Raw genomic sequence first — 11,478 nt, forward strand, 5'->3', positions numbered from 1 at the left:
AGTCTGCTCCAAACTGGAGCTGTGAAATGCAGCTACCGAATACAGCTGAGAAGAAACCCTCTGAAACCAGGTAGGAACAGGAACCTGCCCCTTCATGTTCCTCACCCTTCCACTGGCACCACCCCTGTGGGCAGGCACATCTCACAGGGTAAGGACTGGCCTTGAGTCATCCAAATATGGTGCTTGCTGGTTAATGAGACATCCATGGTAACATCTCTTCCTTCCCCATTCCAATGAACACATCTAATGAGAAAGCAAGGACAGAGTAGGCTGGCTGTGATGTGCAGTCAAAGGAAAATTAACCTTATTTATATTTTTGGGGACAAAAGCTGTGATGCTGTGTTTGTAGAGAACTCAGCAGCTCAAGCTGCAGTACTGAACTATTAGTTGTGTGTTTAATAGAGTTTGTGCTGATAGTAACTCACTGGGTGGGAACCAAAGCCTAAGTTCAATTCTAGTGAAGCAAGAATGCACTTTAAGCATTTTATCCATTATTCCAGGTGCTGTTTGCTGCATTCCCTGCACTTCAGCTGCCAATTCCCTTGCTCTCCTGCACATTGAATCACAAATGTTTGCCTGCAGGCTCTGCCAGAGGAGCTGCAGGAATACTTGAGGGGAAAGTCACGATGCCACCAGCTCTTGCTGCTGAAACTTGTGACCCCCTTGGCTTGGTAGAGAACAGGAGGGTGCCTCCAGCCCCTGCCTCGGTGCAGGACCAGCCCCCAGGCTGAGGCCAGCAGGTGCTGCGAGGAAACATCCACTTGGCACTGACACAGCTGCAGTGGGGAACTGAACACTTGGGGTGGAAATCATCAACAAAATGGGCAGAGTGAAGTGCAAGCACCAGCAACTTGTGCCTCTGCACTCTTCTGTGTGACTGCTGTAACCAGACCATGCTTAATTGCAAGGCCTTTGACACTGTGTCCCACAGCATTCCCTGGAAAAGCTGCAGCCCATGGCTGGGACAGGAGCACTCTGTGCTGGGCTCAGACCTGGCTGGATGGGCCCAGAGAGTGCTGGTGAGCAGTGCTGCATCCAGCTGGCAGCCAGGCACCAGTGGTGTCCCTCAGGGCTCTGTGCTGGGACCAGCTCTCATCAATGTTTTTATTGACGACATGGATGAGGGGATTGAGTCTTTCATTAGTAAATCTGCAGGTGACACCAAGCTGGGAGCCTGTGTCGATCTGTTGGAAGGTAGGAGGGCTCTGCAGAGAGACTGGAAGGGTTGGAGGGATGGGCAGAGTCCAATAGGATGCAGTTTAATAAATCCAAGTGCCCAGCCCTGCATTTTGGCCACAATCACTCCCTGCAATGCTCTGGGCTGGGGATGGTGTGGCTGGACAGTGCCCAGGCAGAAAGGGACCTGGCGGTGCTGGTCACCAGCGACTGACCATGAGCCAGCAGAGTGCCCTGGGGGCTCAGAAGGCCAATGGCTCCTGCCTGGGTCAGGAATGGTGTGGCCAGCAGGAGCAGGGAGGTCATTCTGCCCCTGCACTGGGCACTGCTGAGGGCACACCTGGAGTGCTGTGTCCAGTTCTGGCCCCTCAGCTTGGGAAGGACCTTGGGACGCTCGAGCGCGTCCAGAGGAGGCAACGAGGCTGGAGAGGGGCTGGGAACACAAACCCTGTGAGGAGCCACTGAGGGAGCTGGGGGTGCTCAGCCTGGAGAAAAGGAGACTCAGGGGTGACCTCATCACTCTACAACTCCCTGAAAGGTGCCTGTGCTCAGCTGGGGTTGGGCTCTTGTCCCAGGCAACCACTGACAGAAGGAGAGCACAGTCTGAAGCTGCACCAAGGGAAGTTTAAGTTGCATATTAAGAAAAAGTTTTTTATGGAGAAGGTGATAAAGTACTGGAATTGTCTGCCTGGGGAGGTGGCGGAGTCACCAACCCTGGATGTGTTTAAAAAAAGCCTGGATGTGGCACTGGGTGCCAGGGTTTAGTTGAGGTGTTAAGGCACTTGATGATCTTCAAGGTCTCTTCCAACCTGGTCATTCTGTGATTCTGTTAATGATATTAAAATGTATCTGCTTGGAGACACAAGTCTCACATCTCATATTAGGTGGTCAAATTCAATTTATATTTAGTTTTTCTGCATTTCACACTAATTGTCCATCTATGCTGGCAAGGTGTTTCCAAAACTGGACAGGCAAATATGATTCTGTAGCTTTTTGGCAGACTGAAACTGTGACATTACCAGGAAAGGGAACTCAAATGCAGAGCATCCCAGAACTTAGTAAAGCCTTTTAAAGATTACAAAAGGAATATCCAAAATATAGTGGTGACATTAAGAAATGTGTGTAATATTTCTCCTGTATGTTTGTTGAAAATACTTTCCCTATGCACAGGACAAAGAGGCACTTGCTCAATGTGTCTCAATTATAACTTCAGTAAATGCTGTATTTTGTGCAAAAAAAATTCTTTCTTGGTCTTGGTAAGATCACTCATGACCAGGCTTGAAGTGTAATCCCTAACAACAGGATTCCATTTTTGTTTCTCCTGCTTAGCTCTCAATACCAAGGACATAAGCAGTTTTCCTGAGTGCACTGGACAGACCTCAATTGCTCTGGACTGTCACAGGCCTTTGTTCTGTCCTGCTTATAAAACACATACAATTTTGTGGGTTAAAGTAAATTTTAGAGCTTTATTGGACTAAATAAAAAAGTATGAAACATTTTTGCAGCAAATCCTGGCTTCCCCCCAGAAGGCTGAGGAGGTGCCTAGCTGGCTGCAGGGGCTGCAGTCTTCTGGCACAGCCGGGCCAGCAGCCCAGCCATTTGTAACAGGGAGTTCACACCTTCTGCTATCTTCATGTGGGTGTACCCAATTTCCTGGTGACAGAGACATTGTCAAGCCTGCTGTTTACTCCCCCAGTCTATGTGTATTTCACTAATGACTAAACAGAACATACCCCTTTTCTGCTGAAAGACCAGCTTTGAGTCACTCGTACTTCAGGGAATGCATCTATTCCTTTAAACCAACTAAAATGCCTTTTCTTTTTAAAATCAAAGCCTGTAATTCACCACTTCCTTTATAAGAAGCAAGGTGCCTGCATATGAGGACAGGTTTCAAATATGAAGAGTGATTCCATAACACCAGCTGTCAACTCTCTGTAAATTTAATATTTTACTATCTATTGGACTAGAATCAAGCAGGCACTTGAAAAACATTTTCAAGGAGTTATCTTAGGCTTTGAAATAACTAATAAATTCAGCATTACATCTGCTATTAATTTTAGCTGATCACTAAAGTGACTTCTGGCACTTCTGTGGGTGTTCAGATGCTAAACTTCAGGTGACTTCTCACTGACAAACTGATGATGCAGTGGGAAAGAAGGCAGGCACGAGTCAAGAAGCACTTTCTTTGTGCTAATATACAACAAATTTTAAACAGAAACCCCCGAGGCTGCCCCTGATCACATCCTCTTCTTAAAAAGGCCCAAAAGGCCCCATCAAGAGCTGAGTTAGTACCAACCTTGATAAATTCCAGTTTCAGATATTCTGGCATTTGATAGGTCTTACACACTCGGAAGATATTGCCAATGACATCTTCTGGAGAGTATCCAAGGCGCCACAGGTGGGCAAGAATCTGTGCAGGCAAAAATAACCCCACCTTTATCTGCCAGGTGAGTCAGGGATATTCACTTTGGAACAGCTGAATATCATTACTGAATTGCATGTACTGTTTATCAGCTGATTTAACCTCAAGCATCTAGCAATTCATTTCACTACAGCTTCCTTTTTTGCTTGTTGGCTTACTTATCTGATCAAACTCCTGCCCAAAAGAGATTTAGTTTATCAACTCATCTATATGGTATTGCCCTTATCTAAAAAAACAACACACACTGTGAATTCCCCAAAGCAAACAAAAAAATTTGTAGAGAAATAATGCCTGGCTATACTGAAGACAAGACATGAAAACCAACCTTGTATGCTTCATCAATATTTGCATTTATGCAGTGTTGTATCATTTCCTTCACCAGCAGAGGATGAGGCTCATCACATACCTGTATCCAAGAGAAATATTACATTTAAAATGTAATATTTGTAATAATGCAAAGTCAGAAGACTTTGCATTAAACTTCTGGTATTTTCACCAAGTTTCTATGGAGCTGAAGTACTGAATCAGAAGTATTCCATAATGCAGACTAAATTTGAAGTAATCTGACTTTTCAGATAGTCTGTCATGGCAGACTCAACAGACTCAAGTAATAGATTCTCAAGTTATCACTGAGATTTCCCAGCAGTAATTGGATTTGTGTGCTTTGAGAGAACTGCAAAGGTCTCAGAAGTGCCATTAGGGATGTCTTTTCAAAAGGCACATGGGCTACTTAAAGTCTAATGATGGAACTGCTGCATGCACAGGGCTGTCTGCAAGGTAGCAAAAAGGCTGATGTGTCCAATGGAATCTCACATAGCCACAGGGCTAAACTTCTGGCAAAACTGTTTTCAGCTATTACTGACCTTAAAGACATTTTCACTGTTTATAAAGCCAAATCCAGAGTATGTGGACTGTAAGTTGTTTAATGCCTGTGAAAGAAAAAAAAAAAAGACTTTATTTATTTTCTGAAGTGCTCTACTTCTCACTCTTCTCCTCAGGATGAAATGCACTTCAGGAAATTATGCCAAATAAGCAGTTTGCCATTAAAAACAGAAGAAAAAAATCACAAATTTATACTGACTTTATTTCCTCCCACAAATTTGGTATCCACTTCCCACCAACTCTCTTTTAAGAAGCATTTTAAACCCTCACAAAACCAAACAGTTTTGTTACTCTTGGCCACAAGTCACATCTTCTTTACCTCTCCAGAGAAATCCTTGGGAGTTGCAATTCAAAAGTTTAAACAGAAGCCTTTGTTTTATTGTCTTTCTCCTTTTACCTGTCTCATATCACCTTGGGCTGTGAAGATAATGGCTTCTAGTCCATCATCTGTATATGCTACATCCTCTTTCTCAACAATTTTCAGCAGCCTGGCAAGTATCTGTGCATCTGTCAGCTTGGTGTAGCGCAGCACTGCACACCGAGACTGAATGGGTTCTGAGGACAGAGATGTGGCATTAGCTTCTCTCTTTTTCTCAAAAAACCCCACAAACAAACATGTCTTCATTTCACTTTCCAACAATTCTTATGGCTTTTAAAGAAAAAAGGACATGTAAGCTCCAAGCAGAACACAGCCTCTCCTTAAGCACATACAATTGTTATGGTCCTTCCCTTGAGCCCAAATGTGCTAATGGAATTTCCCCAGATATGTGGAAATAGATACAAAGCTCAGCTTCCTCTGTTCTCCTGGATTTCTGAATATAGATGTTTATCATGTTATTTTTTCAAGTGAAATCTAAGGTGCAATGCATTCACCTATAGGCAAACTTAAGATTGTGATTCAGAAATGACAAAAAGGGTTCAATACCCAGTAAAAAATGCACCAAACATCCTAAACTGTGGCAGAGTTGGATGCAGATTAAGCCCAAAGCATAAGAAATCTGCTTCTGCAGTCACATATGGCACTATCCATCAAAAACGGCTGCTCAGAGGGTTCCCTGACTACAAAATTCAACTCTTTTATCTGCTCAAGTACAGGTGGCTTAATTTTTCCAGAAGCCCCATGCTTTCTTGCAACAAGCTGGATCAAGCTATTTCTGGCACTGCCTTGGCAGTTAGCCAGCAGTATGGAGAACACATGACAGGAACACCCAGGAAGCAGCAGCACTTACCTATGATTTTGTCAGAGGCATTGCATGCCAGTGCAAAACGTGTTGTTTTGGAATAAATTTCCATTGTTCTTCTCAATGCTTGCTGTGCTCCATCTGTCATGCTGAGGGGAGACAAGGAGTTAGGGCAGATTTTGCCCTTCATTCACTCATAGGTGCAGCCTAAGAACTGTTTTCATGTAAGCTTCAGTTTAGTGATATTAAGCTGTGCTTTGATAAACTGAGAAGCTTTTTCCAGTCTGAACAAACCACCCTGCAACACAGGCAGCCACTGAGACCTCCACAACATGCAAAATGAAATCATTAATGCTCTCAAGAGCACTGCTAAGAATATGGAGGAGGAGAATATCCCTTTTTCATCCAGTAAAATTCTCTACATGAGCCAAACTCTTTCCAAAGAGGAATCACAGAATCACAAAATGGTTTGGGTTGGAAGACACCTTAAAGCTCATCCAGTTCCAACCCCCTGCCATGGGCAGGGACACCTTCCATGAGATCAGGTTGCTCTAAGCCCTGTCCAACCTGGCCTTGAGCAGTTCCAGGGTTGGGGCATCTTTCCAGTAAACTGCTCTGTTTCATACCCAGAGCATTCCATGTCAATATTCAGCATCTCTTTTCAAGCAATGATCTCTTCTTGCTGTGAGTGCTCCCATAAGATCTCTGTTCAATCCATATTCATTTCCTAACTAATTATTTTGAACAGCTTGATAGAAACACTCAATACTGTCCAAGACTGGAGCTCTACAGGAGAGATGCAGCACATTTCACACACAGTAGCTGAGGTCAGGAAAAAACAACATACCTGTCTGCTTCATCAAGGATGATTATCTTATGCCGACCTTTTGGAAGTGTGACCTTTTGCTGGGCAAACATTTTGATTTTGTTTCTTACAACATCAATGCCTCTGGAACAACAATTCAATTGACTCATGATAATTTGGGTGAAAATACAGAATAGATTTTTTTCAGCGGCCACAGCAGCTGAAGTGCTCCTGTTCTACCACTGCTTGTTCCTGCCCCTTCAGCTGTTTCAGCACAGCTGCTGTGGGACCATGTTCCAAGACAGACTGTCCCACTGATTTGGATTCAAACACCAACAATCCTTGGTTTTGGTTGGTGGTCTTGAAGAAAATAATTTAACAGTAGCAATACAAATATACAGAGAGCCAGTAACCTTACTTGCAGTACCACCACAAAATGACTTATGTTGGGCACAAGGGTAATAAATGAACAAAGGGAGAAGCATTTAAGATTGCTTTGCCAGTTCTTCCCACAGCTCCATCCACAGCCCCAGCTGTAGCTCAGAAGATTTTAAGAAAAACATCTGGATAGACTGAATTATATCAACACTGAATCATATCAACACTGAATCATCTCAACACAACACAGACACTTTCCTAGAGAGAGTCCATTCAAAGACCTACTTTTCTTAAGGAAGGATTTTATCTTTTTTGTTCTGTTTACAAAAAGAATGTTGTGATTCTGTAGTTCTGTAAGTGATACTAACAGGGTAGGTAAAGTGTACTGTGCTCAGACAGCCCACCAGGAAATGTCAGAATAGTTCAGGATGGCTCTGAACAGAACTGGGAAATAAAATCAGCCCTTAGTGCCTGATCCTTGGAGTACAGTCAGTGTCCTCCACACACCTCACACCTTGATCCTATATTTCAGTCCTCAGCTGCCCTTATAACCCTCATTTCTCTCACTCTAAGTACTGAAGAGTTTGAGTATAAACTGTTCACTTTTCATTCTTAGGATCCTCATGAATGCAGTAGGAAGCTTAACTCTTTCAAATAAATTTGAGAAAAAATACCATTATGGATTCTGCACTCTATCTGTTTCTATTTTCACATATGAAAGTATCTATAAAGTTTATAAAACATCAAGAAATAATATGTGTTGATGGGTGAACACCAAAGATTGCCTGACTTTTAGATGGAAAGAATGCACTAAAATAAATCTTAAAGGCCTTACTATAGCATTAAGCCCATCAAACTGGCCTCAGTTTAATGGAAACTTGCTTCTTTATTAAAAACTTGGTAAGGTTTATTCATTCTCACCTGTCATTTGAGGCATTCAGCTCCAGAACAGCATCCTTTAATGCAGGACCAAGCAGAGCACGAGCCAAACATAGGATACTGGTGGTTTTACCTGTTCCTGGAGGGCCCTAAAAATGTGACAGTGCAATGAGTTCTGGTAAGTTTAATGAAATTTTCTAAGTTATGCTCTCTACAAATCTCCTCAGTCAGGATAAAAGGCTGCAACAGAGGAACTGCAGAGCAAACATCAACCTGGAAGCTGTGCCTGAGCTCAGGATCCTGCCCCTAACAGAGGAGAGATGCTGCAGGGGGAAGCACAGGATGTGTGAGGTAGATTTAAACTTGTTCCCCTGTGTATTCTGCCAAGAACATTGCTCCAAAACCCCAGAACCAACACCTCCCTCACCAGTACACTCAGGCACAAAGCCCATCTGTACACTGGGAGGCCACTCTGGTGAGGTTTCAAATCCAGGACCAACACTGAAATACAGCACAACACAGCAATACTCACAGCAATTATAATGTTTGGTACATTCCCCTCCTTTGCAAAGACCTAAGAAAGAATGATAAAAAGAAATTATGTAAGAAAATAACATGAACAAATAGGTTCCACTCTGTTCTATTTTAGCATCAGAAACAAGCTTCTTTTTTCCCTTCCTATTTTAATTTTTTGAACCTTGCTCTTTCTTTTTTTTTTTTTTTTTTTTTAATTGAACTGTAATAAATCAGCCCCTTGAAGAATATGGAAATATTTAAAAGCACTTAATGCCACAGATCTTTAGTACTCTTGCCTTTCCTTTCCACCTGTTTTAATGATATACTTGCTGGTATAATCTAGCTGTTAACAAATACTGTGTTCACAGATTCATTTGTCATAGAATTATAGAATCCTGGAATAGTTAGAATTGGAAGGGACCTTAAAGCTCATCTCATTCCAACCCCCTGCCTTGGACAGGGACACCTTCCACTAGACCAGGTTGCTCCAAGCCCCATTGGAAGAATTGATATGGCAAACATTTCTTTTCCAAAAAAACTATTATAGTTCTTTCTGTTGTTATGTGAATTATATTTATTAATTGAAACAGTATCATTGTAATAGCTACAAATTCTCTAAACTGTATCAAATGCTCAATTTAAACATCCCAATTGAAGAAGGCGTATTTCCTTACATACCACTCAAATATAATGTAAAACTTGTAATTTTTTAAGTAAATCAGGAAGCCTTCTTCCACATACTCAAGCACAGATGTAAAAATACAATAGTGTTTTTAACAGCCTGTGGATCTACACAGAGATATGTCTACACAAAGATACAGGGACAGCTACACACCTCCAACCTGCTCACAGTGTCTTCATTTCCAACTATTTCGGACAGTTTCATGGGTCTGTATTTTTCCACCCTGTAAAAGTAAAACCCCACACACTTCACCACATCTAATAATGCTTTAATAGTGCTTTAGAGTGATGGACAAGGAGGATTTTGCTAAGAGAGCACGGGACAAAGATGGCTGGACATGAGTTCAGTGCAAGTGCTGCAGGGTCTGTCATTGCTAAGCACAGCACTAATCACTGACTCAGAGAACCCCAGAATGGTTTGGGTTGGAAAGGACCTTAAAGTGTGAAAAATGCGTATTTTATGATTGGCTTTTGGCAAATATTAAAATGAATATTATATGTGTTATGTTAATTTTTTTAAGTAGAGTGTTAAATACAGTTTTAGGCTATAACATAATGTTAAAATAGAACCTATGCTATGTAAGATACCAAGGTAGCAGCCACAGGACATCTAAATCTTTCAAAGAATTTATTGCTCTCTTATTGAGTTCTTCCCACCTTGCTCAGCCCTGAAGATGCTGTCAGGATTCAGAGGAAGAGGCTGACACTGCCCAGACAGAATCCTGTGTTTGAATGGAATTTATGCATCATGTATGAGATGCATGAATATGCAACAGGCTGTTGCTTTTAAGGGTTAATCCTCTGTTAATGTGGGTCCTTTTTTTGGGCTTATTTTGCCCAGAAAGAGGTACCTGGACTGTGCGTAACTCTTTGTTTTATTGTCTCGTATTGTCCTAAATACTAACTGTCCGAATTTTTATTGTTCTAATTATATTACTATCTTTATAACCACTTTATTACTATTAAACTTTTAAAAACAAGTGATTGGAGTTTTTCACAAGCCCACCTCGTTCCACCCCCTGCCATGAGCAGAGACACCTTCCAATGGGCCAGTTCCAGGTCCAACCTGGCCTTGGGCACTTCCAAGGATGGGGCAGCCACAGCTGCTCTGGGCAACCTGTCCAGGGCCTCACCACCCTGACAGGTTTTAGTTCCATTGGTATAAAAAAGAAAAAGGAGAGAAAAAATGTTCAACTCGAACGGGAATTCGGTGCCTCAGCCTGAGGGGAGAAGCCACCCTGTGTGTTGTTCCATGGTCAGCACAGTGCAGGGCTGACTTTGTTCCAAGGAAATGGGATTTCCTTCCCATTTGTTTCTAAAGGAAAACAATGGTAAACAATGGCATTTTCTTCACTATTGATTTCTGGAACTGTTCCAGACCAGGCTTGACGGGGCTTGGAGCAGCCAGGTTTAGTGGAAGGTGTCCCTGCCCATAGCAGGAGGCTGGAACGAGATGGCCTCTAAGGTCCCTTCCAACCCAAACTATTCTGTGATTCCTGCCTTCCCAGCCCCGCAACAGACGGGGAAGCCCCAGGGCACAGGCAGAGTCCCGGATCCGAGCCAGACCGAGCTCCTGCAGCCCGGCGAACACCGGGGAACAGCGCTAAACACGCGGGTCTGGCCCTGACCAGGTCCGGCCGCCATGGTCCCCTCAGCCGCCACACCCCCCGCCTTCCCGCCACCAGCGCCCGCCCTCACCCCATTGGCTCTGCCGCGCTCAGTCCCGCCCCCTCCTCGCACTGCACCAATCACCGCGCGTCCCGCCCGCCCTTCGCCCCGCCTCCGTCCCGTCATGGCGGCTCAGGGCGGCCGCGCTCCCTCGCCCGCTGCCCCCGCTCACCAGGGCAGCTCGTAGTGGCCGCTGCCGCCGCCGGGCGCAGCTCCGGCGGAGTCGGCGGGTCCCCGCTTGTCGCCTGCCGACGGCCCGGCCTTCTCCTCCTCCGCCATATCCACCTCCATGGTGGCGCAGCTGGTGCTCCCGGCCTGTCTCCCTGTTGTTGCTGCCGCCGTGAGGGGAGGGAGGGCCGCGGGCGGGCCCGCCTCCGGGGCGGGCCGGCGGAGGCAGCCGGGATGTGGCTCCCTGATGGGGCCGTGGCTCCCCGGCCGGGTTGTGCGTTCCCCAGCCGGTCTCCCGCTTCTGTGGCCGCCCAGTGAGGAGGGGAGGTGGCAGCCCAAGCCCGTGATGACCGTGCCATGCCAGGACTGTTGGTGAGGGGAGGCCGCTCGCAGCACGGCTGGGTGGGCTTGTACTCGTCCGTTGGACTCGCTGGGCTTCCTGCCTTACTGCGTGTTAAGATAATAACAACAATGAAATAATTCCATGTTTGCATTTCAGGGGTCTAAAACTTAGCTTTTTCTATCTACGTCTATTTACGCCCCCTCCCCCCCAAATGAAAACAACAGAAGATGCATTGCAAAATACTGTAAGCAGTTATGTTACAGTCGAAGGATGATTCTGGCTCTATTTATTGAACACATATAATGTAAACAGGTTGCCTAGGGAAGCTCTGGCTGCCCTGTTCCTGGAAGTGTTCAAGGGCAGGTTGGATGGGCTTGGA

The 11,478-nt window shown here is 44.6% G+C and overlaps 1 protein-coding gene across 2 annotated transcripts; it reads right to left on the bottom strand.

Annotated features, from left to right (window-relative positions):
• Positions 1-2,622: 2,622 nt before the first annotated feature.
• RFC2 (replication factor C subunit 2) lies at positions 2,623-10,965 on the bottom strand. 2 transcript variants are annotated; one of them, XM_071448125.1, is made up of 11 exons: positions 10,761-10,965; positions 9,075-9,144; positions 8,256-8,297; positions 7,766-7,872; positions 6,509-6,610; positions 5,710-5,810; positions 4,878-5,035; positions 4,462-4,527; positions 3,924-4,004; positions 3,473-3,586; positions 2,623-2,829 (listed from the first exon to the last, which is right to left on the bottom strand). In XM_071448125.1, the coding sequence occupies exons 1-11, from the start codon at positions 10,877-10,879 to the stop codon at positions 2,719-2,721; spliced, it is 1,071 nt and encodes a 356-aa protein (XP_071304226.1). In that variant the 5' UTR covers positions 10,880-10,965; the 3' UTR covers positions 2,623-2,718. The 2 variants fall into 2 exon arrangements, with proteins under 2 accessions (XP_071304226.1, XP_071304225.1); XM_071448124.1 differs by lacking the exon at positions 2,623-2,829 and having other exon boundaries at positions 2,836-3,586.
• Between the last annotated feature and the right edge of the window lie 513 nt (positions 10,966-11,478).

This window comes from Agelaius tricolor, unplaced genomic scaffold (genome assembly GCF_023055355.1).
Source record: "Agelaius tricolor isolate 1412-34295 unplaced genomic scaffold, bAgeTri1.0.p SCAF_25, whole genome shotgun sequence".
Classification (NCBI taxonomy): domain Eukaryota; kingdom Metazoa; phylum Chordata; class Aves; order Passeriformes; family Icteridae; genus Agelaius; species Agelaius tricolor.

Bases quoted from the DNA above. Each gene is read 5' to 3' on its own strand.
- RFC2 (XM_071448124.1), bottom strand. From the start codon at position 10,879: ATGGAGGTGGATATGGCGGAGGAGGAGAAGGCCGGGCCGTCGGCAGGC. The intron at 5,036-5,709 runs GTAAGTGCTGCT...CTCTGTCCTCAG, and splicing joins TGCCTCTGACAAAATCATAG to AACCCATTCAGTCTCGGTGT. The intron at 3,587-3,923 runs GTTGGTTTTCAT...TTGCCTGCACAG, and splicing joins ATATTGATGAAGCATACAAG to ATTCTTGCCCACCTGTGGCG.